We start from the raw sequence: 20,258 nt of genomic DNA on the forward strand, positions 1-20,258 counted from the left end.
CTCCTGCAATGTAGTTTCGAAGGTACCCGTCAACCCATTTATTCACTATCTCTATCTGCCCATCAGTTTGGGGGTGGTAACTGGTACTCGGAATTAGCTCTGTTCCACACAACCTGAACAACTCCTGCCAAAACTGGCTCATAAACCTACTATCCCTGTCGCTGACTATGTTCCATGGCATCCCATGTAATTTAAATACCTCTCGAAAGAATAGCTCTGCTATCTGTACTGCTGAATATGTGGACGAAATCGCAAAGAAATGTGCGAATTTCGTCAATCTGTCTACCACAACAAAAATACAATCCTGACCCTGTACCTTGGGGAGGCCTGTAATGAAATCCATGAAAATGTTATCCCACTTCTTCTCTGGTATGGGTAGGGGCTGTAGTAAACCACCTGGAAAGGAATGTTCCTGTTTGTTCTGCTAACATACTGGGCACTCCCTAACAAACTGAAGCACCTCTGTTTTGAGTCCTTTCCAAGTGAAGCACTCTCTCACCTGCCGATATGTCTTAAAGAATCTGGGATATCCTGCCAATGGTGAATCATGAAATGCCCTCAGAATCTTCTGCTTCATAGCAAACCCGGGTACTAAATAAATCCTTTCCTTGTAGATGATCAAATCATTTACAACAATGTATCGACTATCCTGAATAGTTCCTTCAATAACACTAGATGCCCAACTATCCTTGGCATACTTTGCCAAGATCAACTCTCTCCAATCGTCCATGACGATCCCAACAGCAAGCAAATGAGGCCTTCTAGATAAAGCATCTGCGACGATATTTTTCTTCCCTTTGACATAGACTATGTCAAAATCATAAGCCTGTAAGTTACTCACCCATTTCTATTGCCTGTCATTGAGATCCTTTTGTCCAAGGAAATGTTTCAAGCTGTTATGATCTGTTTTTACTGTGAATCGGCTCCCTGCTAAGTATTGACTGAACTTAGGTAGCGCGTGCATGATTGCTAGCATTTCTTTGTCATAGATGCTATAAGTTCTCTCAACACCTCGTAATTTCCTGCTCTCATATGCGATGGGATGTTTGTCCTGCATGAGGACAGCTCCTACGCCCTCTCCTGAGGCATCACACTGCAGCTCAAAAAGCCTGGTGAAATCTGAAATGACTAAAACAGGGCATGTACTCATCAGCTCCTTGAACCTGTCAAAACAATCCTGAGCCTTCTCTGACCACTTGAAATTGTCTCTCCGTGTCAAATCTGTAAGTGGTGCTGCTATCTGTGAAAATCCCTTCACAAATCTGCGGTAGAACCCGCAAAGCTCAAGAAATCCCTTGAGTTGCGAAATGTTCCTCGGCGGTGGCCAATCCAAAATGGCCCTGATCTTGTCTGGGTCAACCCGAACACTTCCTGCACTAATACTATGCCCAAGATAGAGCAACTTTGTCATCCCGAACTCGCATTTACTCATCTTAGCATATAATGACTCCCTCTCTAGAATGTTGAGCACTGCATCAATATGCTTCAAATGTTCCTCCCAAGTATGGCTGTATATCAGTATATCATCAAAAAAAATCAACACAAACTTCCTCAACTGATCTCTGAATACTCTATTCATACAGGACTGGAAAGTGGCGGGGGCATTAGTCAACCCAAAGGGCATGACTAAGAACTCAAAATGTCCATAGTGGCATCTAAAAGCTGTCTTCTCCACATCCACCTCTCTAACCCGTATTTGGTGGTAGCCGGATCTCAAATCAATCTTAGAGAAGTAGCAGGTACCGTGCAATTCATCAATAAGCTCATCAATGCGCAGAATAGGGTATCGGTTCTTGATTGTCTTCTTGTTTAGTTCCGTATAATCAATGCACATCCTCATTGTACCATCCTTCTTCTTCACCAATACTACTGAAGAAGCGAAAGGACTCTTGCTTGGTCATATGTGCCCCATGTCAATCAACTCCTTGATTGCCTTTTCTATTTCATCTTTATATCTCTTTGGATGGCAGTAGGGTGTGATGATGACTGGCTTAGCCCCTTCCTCTAACTCAATAACATGCTCAATTCCCCTATCCGGGGGTCTCCCTGGAGGTATCTCACCAAACACCTTAATATGTTTGGTTATTATTTTTTGTACATCAGGGGGATACTCCTGTTTATGTTGCTCTGTCACCTCAGGCATTACTCTGAACTCTTTTGTCCACTGCACCTGGTTGTGTCTGAAGAAACTCTACATCCACTTGAGTGACACCACTCGTAGTCTCCCATCTGACAAACCTCTGAGTACTATCTTCTTACCATTTGCCTGAAACCTCATTTCCATTTTCTGGAGGTTAAATGTAAACTCTTCCAGAGATTTCATCCAATTCATCCGAAGCACCATATCTTGATCACCAATGTTGACAACAAAGAAATCTCCCACCATGTCATAATCTCCCAAACGAAGCTGCAAGTTGAGACTTTCTTGGTACAGTCGATTTTGAAGCTGTCGGCAACCATCACCTTAAATCCCCTATGCTCTTCTATATGTAGCCCTCTACGTGTCACAAACTTTTCATCAATGAAGTTATGTGTTGCCCCTGTATCAATGAGTGCCACAAATCTTTGTCCATCCAAAGTTCCCCTAACTCTGAAAGTGACGGCCTCCTGTATACTGGACAACTGAGCTATCGTGCTATCACTGTGTGCTTCCTCATGTGACGAATTATCATCTCCATCTGATTCTGATGACTGCTCTGAATCTCCATCCACTGACTCTTCGGCTGAAAAGTACTCCATCTGCTTGGCTTTTGTTTTCAGTGGACACTTATGTGACAAATCCCAAGGCTCCCTGCAATGAAAACAAAGCTTCTTCTTCCTGAGATCATTAAATGTCTAATTGTCCAACCTCTTACTTTCCTCCTTAGGTGGCTGACCCTCTCTACGAAAAGGTTTACTGTCCTTATCTTTCCTCGAAGGGAAACTCTTTGCCTGGAATTTATTTTTAGAAGCTGAAGAGGAATCCATGTCACGAGCTTTCTTAATGGCTTCTTGCAAAGTGGGAGGGTTGAGAGCTTTAATCCACCCTCTCAACAGATCAGCTAACCCATCCATAAATAGAACCAGTATCCTCCGTTCAGATACATCTGTTACTAACACTGCAAGTTTCTGAAATTCTGAAATGTATGTTTCCAATGATCCCCATTGTTTAAGCTGAGCTAACTCCTTGAAATGTAGTTCTGGATCCTTCCTATCAAAACGTTCAATTAGTCTCTCCGTAAACTCCACATATGAGGTAATGTGTACATGACCCATAGACCATACCATGATGCCACCACTCGTGTGCTAACCCATCCAGATGAATTGCTGCATACTTAATAGCTTCTTCCTCAGGCATAGGGTTCAATTGAAAGTATGTATCAAGCTTTTGAACCCAAGCTCTTGCTGTAGACTTCCTCGAGCCATCATAATATGGTAACTGAAGTTTCCCTACTTTCTTCCGTAGCTCATAGCTCTGGTTCCTGTCATGTCCACGTGGCATATGTTTCATCCGCACATCCATATACTCCCTAAAGGTAATTGCAGCAGTAAAATCTGGACCTCCGGCTTCCCAATCTCTCCTCAACTGGTCCTGTATATCAGTGATCTGGGGCTCTGGTACGGGCTGCTCTGGAGCTCTAGGAGGAAATGTGGGAATCATGGGCCTCGAACTCACTGTCCTAGCTTGCTGGGGTGCATGACCGAAATTGTTCCCGACTTGTTCACCTCCATTATGTGTCCCATCTTGATTATTCACATTTTGATTGTCACCATTCTGATTATTACCATTCTGATTATTTCCTCCACCTATGTTAGCGTTCAACCCCATTTGACGAGACATCATCTGCATCATAACCTCCATTCTCTGATTTTGTTCCTGTGCCCTCTGCTCTGCTAATCGCTGTCCCTGTGCCAAGATCTCTAATAACTGTAAGAATCTTTCCTCTCCAGGATCCCGAGCATTCCTGTCATCTCGGTCACCCATATTGATGTCTTGATGAAAAAATACCTCCTCTGTGTCTGTATGACTGGATTCTATGTCCACCTGCATGGATGAACTAGACTGTTTGCTCTGCAGGTCTAAAGTCCTATTTTGTCTTGCTCTGGTATTGCGAAAATTATAAGGCCCCTATCGCATGCTCAAACAAAAAATGCTCTGATTTTAGTATTTTAACATTTCGTCAAACACTTTCCCCTCTATCTGGCTGTTCCAAATTCCCTATAAGACCTCCACAGGATGGCAAGACTTATAGCTCTGATACCACTATAATAACCCTCCTCAAATCTGTCCTCAAAAATGCTGATGAAAGCTCAAGGAATTTCATCAAACAATTCACATGCAAGGGACGTTTGACTAATATAGTATTTCAGCTAGCTTCAAATGACCTTTTTACAATTTGCATCAATGAAAATCTTGTGCTAGAAGACTACAATGGACTACACAAATGACCTAACATGAGTGTGCTACTAAATTTGACAATATTCAGTGCATATATATGATCTAAGCATGAGAAATGAACACCTACAACCAACTGGCATTTTTACAAACAGTTGGTATGCAAACTAACTAGCTGATAAATAATGATATTAAATTGCTTAAATGACACCAGCAACTATTATCTTCTTAATTGCAATGAAAATTACAATGCTCATGAAATATGGCCAAGACTTTGGCATTTACATGGATTACAAAATGATAATGCTGGTATAATGCACACTTACAGCTGAAAGCTTATAACACCCCTAAAACAATACTAACAAAAGAACCTGCTTGTAGATAGCTGAAATAATTTCCTTCTATGCTGCCCCTTCTGCTTTATTTTTTTCGAACTGCTTTTTTGTACCCGCTTTTTCAGCCTGCTTTTTCGGTTCCGCTTTTTGAACTGCTTTTACGGATTGCTTTTTTCGCCTGCTTTTTCGGTTCCACTTTTTTCGGGCTGCTTTTTCGTATCTTCTTTTTTCAGACTGCTACCATGTTGAATCTCAAGACCATATCTTTCAATGGCATCAAGATTTCCAACTTGAAGGGATTTCGTCCTTCAAACTATTGAGATATAATCTCCAGAAAATTCTCCAATTTCTTTGATATTTTCAAGCCTGAATAAATGAGAGCTATCCTCTTCCTTTTAATACCTTCCTCACTTGCTCCATGCTTTCGTCTTGCCAATGTGGGATAATACATGACTTTTAATATTACTTCTTTTTTTCTTTTTACAAAGTCCATGTATGTACTCAAAAGGGGGACTCTTGATTTTTATAAAGTGACTTTATGAAACATTATAATATTTAATTTAAATAGTCACTTTACCGTTGTAACTTCAAACATTAAAATAATATACCAAATAAACTCGAAATCCCACATATAATAGCTCATTAGAAAGAGCTCAACAAAACGCATCTCATCCTGTCACTGAAAATTGAAGGCACTGCATCCCCCTAATGGCTTACTAAAAATAGTAAGTCTTCCTGACAACCCAACAAACGAACTCCGTTTGGCCTGTAATTAAATTTGACTAGGCAAAATAACCTCAGGATCCCTTTTGAAGTCCTGGTTAGCCCTCGGGACCATACAAGAATGGGCTAACGACAACATACCTCCAAACTGGCTAAGTGGGCGACATTACAATTTGTTTTATTGAAATTTTATAATTGATAAAACTTAATAAAGCAAATTTAATTAAAATCGATTTAAAAAATAATAATAATTTAAATTTACATGTGGGAGGGTGTTTGAAACAATTTAATAAAATTTATATTAAAAAGAAATATAATGTATACAAAGGGGGAGGTTTTGTTTTAAAAATTTAATATAAAATATATATATATATATATATATATAACTTACCCCCAATGTTGGCATCATATGCTACTGACGCAGGCTGCGACAGTAGTGGTACAACGTACCACTGCTAGCGCAGACCCTGCAGTAGCAAGGTACATCGTGCGGCAACCCCTTTATGTGGAGGCTAGCAGCCTGTTAAAATAATAGTTATGTTTAAAGTTTTTTTTTTTAATAAAAAATTTTATTATTATTTTTTATTAATAATAATTGTTAATAGTTTTGTTTATTAATTTTTAATTAATTATTATTATTAACCAATTTAAATATTATTGTTAATTAATATTAATAATATTTATTAATAAGATTTTAATATTACTTATTATTATTTAGTGTTATTTATTAACAAGTTTTATTATTATTTATTAATTTGAATATTAATGCATTTTAATATAGTTAATTTTTAATTAATGAAATTTTTGATAATTTTATTAATTATTAAGATATTAATATAAATATTTATGTAATTATTAATTAATTAAGTTTAATTGGTAATTAAAGTTATTTGATGGGGTTTTAACTTATTTAATTATTGATAATATTGATTTTAATAAAATTGTAATTATTTTATTTAAAATCAATAATTGTTACTTTTATAATTTAGATAAATAAATGATTATCCTTCGATTATTTTTAGGGTAATTGTACAATCATTTAAAAATAAAAATCGGTTAATTGTAAGGGTTAACTGCGAAAACTTATTACTTGAAACATATATGAAACTAGAACTTAAACCCTACTATATAACTCATCTATGTGTTTAAAACTCAAGCCAAACTATTAGACTACTCTGTTTCTATGTGTTGTCTATGTTTGGGGTTTGGGGTTGACTAGAGTGTTGACCAGTTTAGGACATTTACCAAAGGCTTGGGAGTTATGTGATTGTGATGTTATGATGTCTTGATCTTGATTTTTTAACCCAACCATGGTAATATGATGGCATGCTCTATGATATGTTTGTATTTACTATTCATTATTGCTTTCTAGTGATCTTGTGCGACACTGAGGTGAATGTATGACTTACTTGACTTAACCATTTATGCGTCCTCGATCAGTTATATTTGGGTTGCTTTCTAGTTGCTTTGATAGGACTGAGGTGTTTGGTTTCTTTGTTCTTGGTAATGTCATGTTATGACATGTTGGACTTAACCATTATGAGTCTTCGATCAGTATTAGTTTTGGGATGCTTTCCAGTTGCTCGTGTAGAACTGATGTGATTATTATGATTATCTTTTGATGCTTTCCAGTCACTTGTACAGGGCTGAGGTGATTTTATATGATTATTGATTTGTGCTTTTATGTGCCTAGGGTAAGTTATCTATATGTAGTGTCGGGAAGTGGCTTGCAATGGGGGTCAGGGCCCTAAGTGGTTCCCAGAGTAACTCATTGTAAGTTGTTTAATAAGTGAAAACATTACACTAAATGAGAGTAAAATGAACCTAATAAGAGTCTTTGTATGTTCTCGCCCATGCCTCGAGTGCTAGTACAGACTAGGATGGGAGTAGAGAGAACGTTTGGTTGCGACCTTGTATTTCGTAGTATGCCTTGTTAGTACGAGAGGATACTAGTGGCCACGTAGGGATCACTAGGGACCTGGGGTCCTAAGAGACTGCCGCGGTAACTCCAGCGTGATTCATGCGATGACACTTGCCCACCTACATAGTAGGTTTCCTACATGTTTTGTGTGCCTCTGGGAATTAGATTTCGATCTATCTTAGAACCTTTGAGATAGAATACTTTAGGATTTCTTGGAATTAGAGAGTATTTTGATATTTGGTTTGATATCCTGTTTGGAACTTGAGACTATCTCCTCGGTGCGGTGGGAGTGGGTCATTTAGGTTCCACGCGGTCGGGTGGTAGTGCTTTTTACTCTAACCATTGAGATCCGTCCGTAGTCACCGTGGTTGGAGCTTTCTTCTCTGCATTTCTTTTCATTCTATCTACGTATCTTTACGATGGATGGTTATATTTTATGATGGATGTTTATATCTTTTATGATAGATGGATATATCATGTATGATGGATGATTCATTTATTTTATTGTACTTTATATCATGGATCCGAGGAGAAGGATGTATTTCTAGTTCATATATGTATATTCTTTTAGTCTTTCATACCCTGTGACATGTACAGTGGATGACTGAGCATTCTGAATTTCATTTGCTAAGAGGCATTTGGAAAAAATGTATATTATTTAAATGGACATTGGACTTTTCATTATTCTTTCATGTGGATGTGGTATTTATTAGACTTAGTATTAATTAAATTCAAATGTGACTCAATGTCTTGGGATCCTTAAGGAATGTAACCTATTATGTATGCTTTTAGTTGATTGTATGTTATTGCTTCCGCTACTATGTGTTTGATGTGTATGTTATTCTTCTTATTCAAAAAAAAAAAAAAAATGTTGGCAAACATAGTCAAACTTTAGGTTATTTCTTTTGGATCCCCTGGCAGGGCGTTACAACGAAAGTGTATATGCCCTAATCTTTGATGCTAGATCTCATTGGAGTTAAAAGTTTCATTAATGAGTGCTTGTTTAGATTTAGTGCATTGTTTGTATAGTTATCCTTGTCTTATACCACTAAGTCTTAGCTTTCTTATATGTTGAATTCTCTGGCCATGCCAGAACTTTCCCATCCATAAAGGTGACCCAATATCCATTATCTTCTAGGGAAAAGATTAATACTGAGTTTCTCTTAATTGTACATCTTTTAGTTGGATAGTGATACCTGATTCTTATTTGATGGTACAAGTTCCCACCCCTTTTACAGGACATGGAAAAATCCCCAATAGTTACCTTTTCATTAGTTTCTTCCACCATAGTATCTAGATGTTCTTAGAATCTAGTGATATGTCTTGATGACCCACTATCAATCACCCAAGTGTTGAATTTATTTGATAAATGATTTGATAGTGCTAAGTAGAATAAGAACTTCTCAAAATCATCCTCTGTATTTTTTTTCCAATTTTCGCATAGGATGCTTGCTTCTTTGTCCTGTCAAGGCTTTTTATAGCATAGTGTCCATATTGATTACATGTAAAGCATTGAACTTGAGAGACATCTCTTCTCTGCTTGGATGAACCCCTTCCATGAAAATTTCTTTTCCTTTCTAAGTTCTTCTTTCCTTTTTTATGTGAATTTTTGTTTAGGACTTGAAAAATCCTCATCTATAGGTTTTTGTTTATTTCCTTATAACATTTGTCTAGCTTTTTCTTGAAGGCAGTCAGATCTTAATCGATCCAATTTTGAAAGTTATGATCTTATATTTATGCCTCATATGAATGACTCCCATGAATTTCATAGGCCACCTAAAGCTATTAGGGATAACTCTTTTCTATCAATTTCATACCCAATAGTTGACAGTTGATCCCTCAGTTCGGTTATTCTCATGAGGAATGCATTGACTGATTCTCCTTTCTTCATGGTTATGTGATCATTTGTCTTTTTAGTGCGTTATTTATTTCAAACATCCTCTCAAGGGATTTGAACATAGGGTACACATTGTCCTATTTTTCCAGTATAGCTACTATGTGATCCCTAACTGCATCTACTATTAGTTTCATGGCCTTTTCGTTATTCACAATCCATTCAGATTTTTCTGGTTCATTCTCATGTTTTTATTCTTATTTTTCAAAAGTTAGCCTAATTTATTTTCTTTTAATATCATCATTATCCTTAATTTCTAAGAGGTGAAATTATTTGCACCCTCAAGGCAATCCTCAAATTTTATGATATTTGAAATTTTGAAGGATGGAATGTAACTGCAATATCAAGGTGAGTAATCTGTGTTTACCGTATAGGTAAAGAAATCAACGCATACAGACAATAGACACGAACAGCAAAATTATATTCGCAATAGTAAGTGATTGATGCTTTACAATGATCCCAGACGGGATATAAATACTACTGCCGAACCTTCCCGAAGGAGTCCGTCGGCCACAATTATTCTATCCGTTACAAACTATTTACCGCCGGACCATCAGCTACAGAATACAGAAACACCACCGGACCGTCGGCTACAGAATACAGAAACACCGCCGGACCGTCTACAGAATACAGAAACACCGCCGAACCGTCGGTTACAGAATACAAAAACACCGCTGGACCGTCGATTACAGAATACAGAAACACCGTCGGACCGTCGGCTACAGAATACAGAAACACCGCCGGTCCGTCGGCTAGAAAATACAAAATACCGCCAAAACCATTCAGTCGGCTAACACCATCCCCCCCAAAAAGAAAAGTCGTCTCCTGACAACTGACAATATCTGAGACAATTTAACAAAAAATACATTTACAGAGTGACTACAACAAGAGAAATCTGCTTCCGACACATCACTATCACCTTCGTCCCATGCCTATAGCCTCTGCTAACACAACACTGTCTCCTCAAGCTGACCTTGATAGCCACCTGTGCTGCTTTCTCTGTTTTCAATTCCTCGGTACCCTGAGCCAAGTGTCGCTGCACTGCCTCCAACTGGATGATCAGCTCCTCCCGAGCTCTCTACGCATCCACCAAGACAACCTCACAGCCAACACCTGCTCCCACTGCCTCTAGTACACAGAAAGTCCATGCCTGTAGCAACTTCAACTCTTCTCAACTGGTCAGACTCCCACGAAACACACCATTTCTGTCATTATCTGTCGATTCTGCACTCTTTCTGGCAACCACGGATGTGTCCCCTTCCCTTTGGCATCATCTGTCACTCATTCTGAAGAACTTGATTCTGTCGTCGTTTGTTTTTTTTTTTTTCCTTCTTTTTACTGCTTCCTCTACAATCCACCACAAATCCCTCTGCACAGACTCCTTCTGGCAGAACAAGAACTCTTCTTTATGTCTTTGTTTCCCCGCGGAAGTCTTTTCCCTTGCAGTGCGGAGGAGAAACTCTAACTACGGCCTGTGTGACGAAGACGTGATCGCTTGGGAGCCCGCGGGGCTTTATCTTCTTCTCTCGCAGACCGTTTGTTGCCCGCAGGGCTTCCAACTTCTACGCCCGCAAAGAAATTTTCAAACTGATTGCTTGATGCAAAGAAATTTGAAATAATACTTTGATCAGGACGTGCTGCTGAATCATTCAAATACTAGATAATACTATGGGGAGGAAGTTGGCCCTTGCGAAGGAGAGAAAGTGTAAAGTAGGCAGCGTCCATGAGATCAGCAATATTATGCAGAGAATCTTGTTCTGAACCGAGCTTGAAAATGGCTCGAGCTTCTGCCTTCTTCAGGTGCCTGGCAGACAATGATAAAGGCAAATCTCCAGAGTTCAATGTCCTCAAAATGTGACAGAACGGCAGGCTTATTGCGCACTAAATCCTCTGCAGTCGCCCATACTAGTCCCTTTGCCCTTTACTATTTCACATCCTCCTTGTCACGCCCCCGGTTGCAGAATTGCAAACCACCACAGCTACTCTTCAGTCTGCTATTTTACTCCATGTTTTTTGTTGCAAAAAAATATTAACCCGGCCCAGCTATTGCCTGCGGGGCTTTCAACTTCGACACTCACGGTTAGACTTGCCCGCAGGGCCTTTCTTTTGCTGGCCGCGGACAGTTGTTGCCCGCGGGGCCTCCAACTTCAACGCCCGCGGGTATACTTGCCCGCGGGGGCTTTCTTTCGTCGGCCACGGACAGCTGTTGCCCACGGGGCCTTTCTGTCCGCAGCTCTTTTTTTTTTTTTTTTTTAAAAGAAATCAACTAACAGAGGTACCTCCATTTTGCCTCCAGGCATCGCCATTCTGCAACAACGACGGAGTCAGCTGGCCGTCCTGTGACAGCGACGAAGTCTTCCTGGCACCATATATTTTGAATTTGGATCTGTTGACTACCGGAGGTATCTTCTGCCCGTCCAAAGTTGATAATCTGATCGCTCCATTGTTGCCGACCTTCCGAATCCGATATGGTCCAACCCATCTGCCCTTAAACTTTTTCACTTTGATTTTATTCTGACCGTCGTATGCCTTACGTTTGTTCTGTGCCACCCCCGTCACCCACCGTGCCTGCGGTTGTCGCGCAACTAGATTATTTCCTTGCTTTCGGTGCCCTTCTACTAATTTTATGCTGCGGTGTAACCTTTTCTTTCCGCGCGGTCCATTCACCATGTACTAGACAGTGGGATTTTTCATTTTTCTGTATTCAGACTGTATGTTCTTCCCCTCAGCTTCAGCCATGGCATCTTTTCCTTCTTCCACTTCCTTGCATTCCTCCGAACATTCGTTTTCCTCTTTTTTCTCATCTTCGTCGACCCTTAGCATATTACAACTCGGAAAGAGTTTGTAGTCTTCTATCTGCCAGTGGTAAAGGCCATTCACCGAGTCCAAGTCGTCGTCATTCGATCCTCCGTCAAGTCTCAATACTCCTTCATCCGGTTCCATTCTCCTCTTTCCTTCGTCATCACTCTCGCCTTCACTGTCAAAATCTGACAATGCTGCCTCCTCGCCAACCATTTGCGTGTGCAGGTCAATTATGAATCTTTTGCCTCCGCGCTCCATTGATAGGGTATTGCGTTTCCAATCATGTTTTACTTTTGCTTGCACCAACCAATCCCGTCCCAGAATAGCATCATAGCCTTTTCTTTTTAATGGAATGACCACAAAGTCCAATAAAAATGGTTGCGTACCAATTGTTACCGATTGCGCTTTCAGAATTCCCAACGGTTTGATTCCATGTTGGTCTGCCGTGAGCAACTGAAATGCAGGTGGCCACAGCGTCGGCTTTCCCAACTTCTTCCAAGTATCCTCCGGTAAGACATTCACGTCGGACCCTCCGTCAACAATTGTCTCTGTCAAAACATTTCCCAAAATCCCCATCTTGACGACCGCCGGATGCCGTCCGGAGGTGAGTGCCAGCAGCATTGGGTCTGTTGTCATCATTTCCCTACTATTCCTTCCTGTGTCCTCCGGTGCTTTCGAAAATGGTGTATGATTCAGAATGGCCGTCCGTAACTGGGGCATTGTGAGGTCACTTATCTTGACTGGTATCTCCGTTTGTAAGATCTGTCGTACAATGTTTTGTTCTGCAAAGTTCCTTGCCAAGGTGCCGGTGATATCTTTCAACTGAGATGTCCCCGCCAACGATGCCTTTGCAATGTCCGCCTGCGCTTCCCCCACTTTTCTCTTTTCCTCCACTTGCCTCCGTGTAATTGCCAGAATCTCCTCTACATCCATGCCAACAGTGATCAAGTTTACTCCAGCCTTTGGACACTTGGAATCTTCGTGATCGCCAGGTCCGCACCATCTACATAATAATTTCGGTGTGTGTGCCGCTGTACAATCCCACGCAAAATGACCCCACAAATTACATGCTCGGCATTGAACGATCGGCCGTCCGCTTGCATCATACTGAGTTCGACTTCGGCTCCCATTATTATTGTTATTATTGTTATTAATTTGCCCTCTGTTATTATTCCTGTATCCTCCGGATGTAGCACCGGCAGTATTCGTGTTTCTGCTACTACCCAACGGGGAAGCCTCCTGTGTGAGAAACACCTGCGGAGATCCTCTAGTCTTCATGTTAAGGGGACAGTCCTTTGTCGAATGGCCCATGACCTGACAGATGTCACAGAATTGGTTCTTCGGACACGATCCCTTAGTATGACTGTCAGTCTTACATTCCGTGCACCACAGTTCACTACCTTTTGGCTCCTTCTGCATGTTTTTGAACTCCTTCATTATTCGAACCATATCCTTCTGTAAGGCACGAAACTTTTTGCTACTACCTTCATCGTCACTACTATCATCTCCGGTAGGCTCGTCGTCATCAAAATCAGAGGAGCTAGTTTTCTTCTTCTTTGTCTTCTGTTCACTTTCAAGGTCCAGTGCTCTGTTATACGCATCCACATATGATGACGGTGGAACAATTTTCATTTTCCTCCGCAACTTCGAGCGTAGGCCATCTACAAACCATCTTTTCTACAATCTGTCCACTGGCTTGCTTTCCATTTTGTTTGTTAAGTCTTTCAATCTCCTGGCGTAGACACGAATAGTTTCGTGCTTCCCTTGCTTGGTATTGAAAATTTCCGCTACGATTTCATTATCATCCCGCAAGAGTTTAAATTCCGCCAAGAACTCCTTTTTAATGTTATCCCATGTATCCAGCTTCTGCGGATCCATATCCGAAAACCAATCAATCGCGACACCCCGTAGGGTTGCCGAAAATTGCCTGACCCATTCATCGGTATCTGTGATTCCATTTGCCCGCCAGATCGTCTCACATGTCTTACAATGTCGAAGGGGGTCGGCTGTACCATTGCCTTCAAATTTCGGCAGCTTTTCTTTGGGTCCCGCCATAACTCTGGAGTTCTGCACTCCTACACTGGTCAGCACTCCCACACCGGCGGTCGGCACTCCCACACCGACAGTCTGTACTCCCACACCGGCGGACTGGTCTCCCACACCGAAGGTTTGCACTCCCACATCGGCGGTCTGCACTCCCACACTGGAGGTGTCGACAGCTGCGAACCTTGGTGAAAACGAAGGATCCTCCGAAATTGTTTCCCGCGGAAGTCTATCCTGGACGAAGAGGTCACTCCACACTCGTGCTCCGTCGGCACTGCAAGCCATGCGAGTTGATGCTGTCCCGTCTAAATTTTCTTCCCTCGACGAACACAAATTCAAGAACTCCTCCCGTGCTTCTTCCACCAATTCCACCCGCTGCCGAGTCTCCTCCAACAATTCCTCCGCACTTCGGTTTCCGTCGGCAATCGTCTGAAATCTTCGTCAGCGTTCAGCTTGCTATGCCAGAATTAAATTCTCTTGCGCAGTACGGATGCCATCTTTTCCCTTCGCCTTATTTCGATCTTTGTTAAGCTGATTTGGCATTAATCTACATTCCTCCCACCTTCCAAATTCATAAGGCAACGGCGCCAAATGTTTACCATACAGGTAAAGAAATCAACGCATATAAACAATAGACACGAACAGCAGAATTATATTCGCAATAGTAAGTGATTGATGCTTTACAATGATCCCAGACGGGATATAAATACTACTGCCGAACCTTACCGAAGGAGTCCGTCGGCCACAATTATTCTATCCGTTACAAACTATTTACCGCCGGTCCATCGGCTACAAAATACAAAATACCACCGAAACCATCCAGTCGGCTAACAATCTGATTTCTCATGTTTAAGTTTTGATCCTCCTTAGACTGGCTCTGATACCATGCAAATGTAAATTAAACTTATGTCAGACCGGTGTACTTTTAGCACTTTTCAGTTTGGAGAATACTAATTCTTTTGACTTGAAGATAAAGATCAGATTATTCTAGTATGGATCAGAATTGCATTTACAATAAGGACTATATGTTAAATCTGGATATTAATTTTGCTTCCTAATCTGAAGTCGCTGATCTGTATGAGAAACATAGTTATTGATTTCAATACTTCTCTTGGTTTGATCAGTTATATGTAAGTATTGTTCAAAAAGGCACAAAGCCAATAGTCATGTCATGAGAGGACATGTCTCATGTCCTCGCATGACATGACTGTTAGTATAAACAATAGTTACCATAATTCAAACCAATTTAGTTAACCAAAACATGATCAAGACAAATCATCGGTCAATATAGCCATAGATAGATCATCTTGCTCGATTCTATTATGTTTTAATGGAATGCATCTGATCATTTTCTGGTCATACTATGCAAGGTATCATTACTTGATCATCAAGAGAAAATATAATCTAGAAGTACAGATTTTTACATACTTAGTTTGATATGAATAATTTTGATAATTGCTTGTGTGAATTCAAGGCATGGTAATTCTTGTATCTAACCGAAGCTTTAATATATCAACATTAAGAGTGCCTTCCTCAATGGTGAGTTGCAGGAAGAAACCTACATGTTGCAGCCTTGTGGTTTCAAGGTTGCTAGCAAAGAACACCAGCTATGTCAACTCATGAAAGCACTCTATGGGCTCAACCAAGCCCCTCATGCATGGTATATCAAGATTGATCGATAACTGATTGCTTATGGTTTTTAGTGTAGGCCTTCTAACAGTAAGCTGTATATCAAACACTTTGGTAATGATGTTCTCTTTCTTGTTGTCTATGTCAATGACTTGACCATTATTGGTAGTTTGACACTTTTGATTGTTGAAATGAAACAAGACTTATGCAAGGATTTTGATATGATAGATTTGGGGCTTATCCATTATTTTTTAGGTTTTAATGTTTGGCATACTGATGATAGCATTTTTATTTCCCAATCAAAGTATGCCAGGAACTTTCTTGACAAGTTTCGAATGCGAGATAAAAAACCTACTTCCACACCTATGGAGAAAGGACTAAAGTTGTCAGCCAAGTCTAGTTCTCCTCCTGTTGATGAAACCTCTTTTAAGCAACTAGTAGGCAGTCTCATCTATCTCACTGCCACTAGACCTGATCTCGGACTTGTAGCAAGCTAAATTTCCCGCTTCAAGGAAGCTCCCAAGGTTGATCATTGGGTAGCAACGAAGCATGTGTTGTGTTATGTGAAGGGCAACCCTGATTAAGGACTTATTTACACTAGGAGTCATGATCCTAGATTCAGTGAGTACAAAGGTTCAGATTGGGCAGATTTGGTTTGATGATAGGAAATCAACCTCTGGATATGCGTTCAATTTGAGATTTGGTGTAATTCCATGAACTAGTAAAAAGCAATAGATAGCACATATCTCCTTGACAGAAGCAAAGTATCAAGGAATAGTTAAAGCAGCTTGTTAGGTAGTTTGGATTCACCAGGTACTTGCAGTTATGCAAATGTCTCAAGCAGATCTGACTACTTTGTCTTGTCAAAATGAGGGAGTTCTCAAACTTGCCAGGAATCTGATCTTCCATAAAAGAACAAAACATGTGGAAGTTCATTGTCATTACATTTGACAATTGGTTGAAGATGAAACAATTCAGCTGCAATATGTTCCAACTATGGATCAGAGTACAAACATTCTCAACAAGCCTCTCAGCCCAAACAAGTTTGCTAAATTCAGGGGGTGGCTTGGTGTTGTTGACAGATTGACCATTAAGGGAGGGTATTAGAATATTATTAAATTACCTTAATGGTCATCTCTTGTAAATTATGTAAATTAGGTAGATAAGTTGTTCCTAAGATCATTAGTTTCTTATTACAAACTTTCTATTTTGTATATTTGTAAATTCTTTATTATGACCGTTTTGATCATTTGTTAATACCATCAACATTTTACCAATTAATTATTAGTAATAAGGAAGAATACATAGCCCTTTCACTTTGGATCTAAGATGAAAGTGTAAATATTTTTTGTGGCACGGTCCCTCAAAACCGTGTTTCACATAACAATCTAATGAAAAGAAAGAAACAACACAAGAAACTATTAACAAGGATTAAGTTTAGAAAGCACTTCACATTGCATGATGAATGTTCTTCTATGAAAACTTTTCTCTGATCATAATAACCATTCATTGAACTAGTTAATAAGTGAAGATGAATAACAGTTGTGCATGAGAATGTCTAGCAAAACAAAAAGCATTTATATACCTTATAATTTAATCAAAAGCCCCTAAATAGCTTTGGAAGTACCATATTGGTCAAGTTAATGGAGTACCAAATAATTGCACAAATCACACAGATTTGCAGTTGAACAAATTTCAAACCGCATACAAAATACTAACACCCCAAAGGGTAAAACTAATTATCTCATTGGACATAGCTAGCCCTCTATTGAGAACATAGAAGTAGAGTAAAAATTTTCTCATAATTAATCTAAAAAAATAATAGTTTGTTGATCCATGTCAAATACATAATTAAATGCTAGCCTACCAAAAGATTATTTTTCAAATGCCTTTGAAAGTTTATTTGAAAATAGTTATCTTCTCTTTGTTCATTATTTCCTTAATCAAGAAGCAAAACGCCAAATAAGATAATAAATTTTCTCTATCAAAAGAATTTCAACATTCCTATGCAAAGAAGAAGATAAGAATAACTCTTCTAGTATTTCATGTTTATTGTTAGTGTGCAAGGTACAAGTGATGAATACAAATATAGAGTGGGTTCTACGTATTTTCATGGGACACTAACAAAACAACTTCCCAAATATAAGCAATGAAATAAATGATACTCATTTTCGTATTCAGCTAAAATTACAATTGGAACGACTTGTTATGCACCATACACTCGTGTGTGTGTGTCTAAGGAACCACATTGCTCAAGCTAGGATGTCGATGTAGTCTATATTTTGTATATAAGCATTTGCAAAAATCAATGTTTTCCAATATTTTAGGTTTATATCCAGATGGTCTCATAGTTTCATGGACTCTAAGTAGCTTTATAATCTTCAATTGATACATAAAGTGGGTCTATGTTACATGATCATGAAATAGAAAAGGGGTAAAATATTACCATGATAGGAGCGTATCAGTAAACACCTCTGCATATAGAAAACATCCATAAACTGCAATAGAATACATGATACCCGTATTGAGACAGATTCTTTGGTAAATCCAACCATACTATGAAATAATTAATTAAACTAAAACCATATGTTGCAATTGAACCACTTCACAGTTGTAAGACTCGTCCTGAGTTTGTTTACAACCCTACATCATAGAAAAACCAACACTAAAGGAAAAAAATCAAAATAAATAATCCTAGATTAAAACAACAAATAAGATATATGAAGGAAAGAAAAAGAGAAATTAAAAAACAAGTCAAATAGACAAGCTACATCAACAAACTCTCATGAAAGTGCCAGAACATGCATAAATAAATGAAAGTATTTATTTATAAGCTATATCATATGATAGAGCATAGTTATAAGACTTGTTGAGGACCCAACAAGACCGACAAATTTGGATCAGGGGCACCGTAGACATGTCAGTGTATCAGATTCAGGAACACGGTGATTTCAGAGTCTGGGCTGCCCAAGTCTGTCAGCAGGTGGGTAAAAGAATAGTATTTTCTTTTCACGAACACAATTCATAGAAAGACATCCTTGTCTACCCTAAAAATCCACTAACACTTTACTCTTGCTCATTTTATGATTATTGTCAATAGCCCAATTGCTTTCAAAATATTTTCATAATAATTGCATAGAAAAGAATATGGCCAATTTTCAGAATCTCCTATATTGTGGGTAAACATTGCTTTTTATTATTAATTATATATGTGCATAATATTACAAATACTTGTACATATATCTATACACACACACAAATACATATATATATATGTATGTATGTATGTATGTGTGTATGCATGTTTGTATGTATATGTATGCATGCATGCATATATAAATGTATATATGTGTGTATACATACACACAATAATATGCATGCCTGCATGTATATGTATATACATAAATGCATAAATATTATGTACAAGTACACGTGTGCACATAAAATATGTGTTTATTATTTTAGATTATATTTATATATGTAAATATATATCATTTTTTATTATTTTAGAATATATGTACAGAATATAGATTTGTTTTTTTATTATTTTAGTTCAGTTACATCTATATTTATTTTAATTATTCTATTTAAGGTCTATGACACTTCTATAACCTTAATTTAGATTTGGTGGAAGAGGCTCCACATCTTGAACCTTCCTTGTATCATGTCAAGTTCTAGCTAAAGGTGTCAAACTGCCCACCAACAATAAGAGGGGGTACCACTTTAAAAAAAATTAAAAATAAAAATGAAAGTTGTGTTAAGAATGAATAAAGACCAAGTTCTGCAGGAGCTCAGCACTAGAAGCTGGTGAGAAGAAGAGACCAGGAGGCTGGTATGAGCAAGGGAATGAGTGCAGAGGCATTTCAAGATGAGATTGGATAAAAGGCATAACCATGGTCCAGGGCAACAAGAAGGCTGGAAAACATAGAACACTTAGATCCCCCAGATTGAAAACCAAGGGATGCCTACCCAATCCAAGCAGGGACAAAGACTGCTCGTCAAATCAATCAATGGCGATGCAGGTGAACAAACTTCTGAGAAACCAGAAGCGGCCTGCAATATGTGTGAGTTTCCACATTGACAATAGCACCCTCACAGACAACACTCAGTATCCGAAAGAAGATGGCATGTTCGTCACATGGCAGGAGAATGGCTAGCTAAAGATAGGCTTTTCCATTGGTCAGAGAAACAGCTTATAAAGACATAAAATAAAGACACTTCTGAGAGGGTTTCTCCTTATTGAATGTTCAAAGCAAGGGAAAAACGAACATATTCCAAATGGTGGGTCATATCTCATGGATGGTACAGTTTTTTTGGTCAAAGATTGGATCCTAGGGTTCAATCGTCCTTTACAATAAATGGAGATTAACCCAATGTGGTGTAACCTTTACAATCTCCCACTAGATGTAACGTCCCTATAATGTTCCCCTCATATAATAAATAAATAATCAAAGCATTGTTTATGTACTAATTGATTTAGTATATCTCAGAGCCATTTTTATTTTAGTTGTTTTCGTGGGTGTTGTTGTCGGCCAT

At 39.0% G+C, this 20,258-nt stretch overlaps 1 protein-coding gene across 3 annotated transcripts in view; it reads right to left on the reverse strand.

Moving 5' to 3' along the window:
• Positions 1–20,258, reverse strand: part of LOC149559489 (HVA22-like protein k) — a 220,195-nt gene that overhangs the window by 51,720 nt on the left and 148,217 nt on the right. For all 3 annotated transcript variants that reach the window (XM_089828407.1, XM_089828406.1, XM_089828408.1), the window contains one exon: positions 18,169–18,220. In XM_089828407.1, coding sequence (XP_089684533.1) covers positions 18,169–18,220 — 52 coding nt within the window. The remainder of the gene's footprint in view (positions 1–18,168; positions 18,221–20,258) is intronic.

This window comes from Cupressus sempervirens, chromosome 5 (genome assembly GCF_028749045.1).
Source record: "Cupressus sempervirens isolate cs-2001-9-10 chromosome 5, ASM2874904v1, whole genome shotgun sequence".
Lineage (NCBI taxonomy): Eukaryota > Viridiplantae > Streptophyta > Pinopsida > Cupressales > Cupressaceae > Cupressus > Cupressus sempervirens.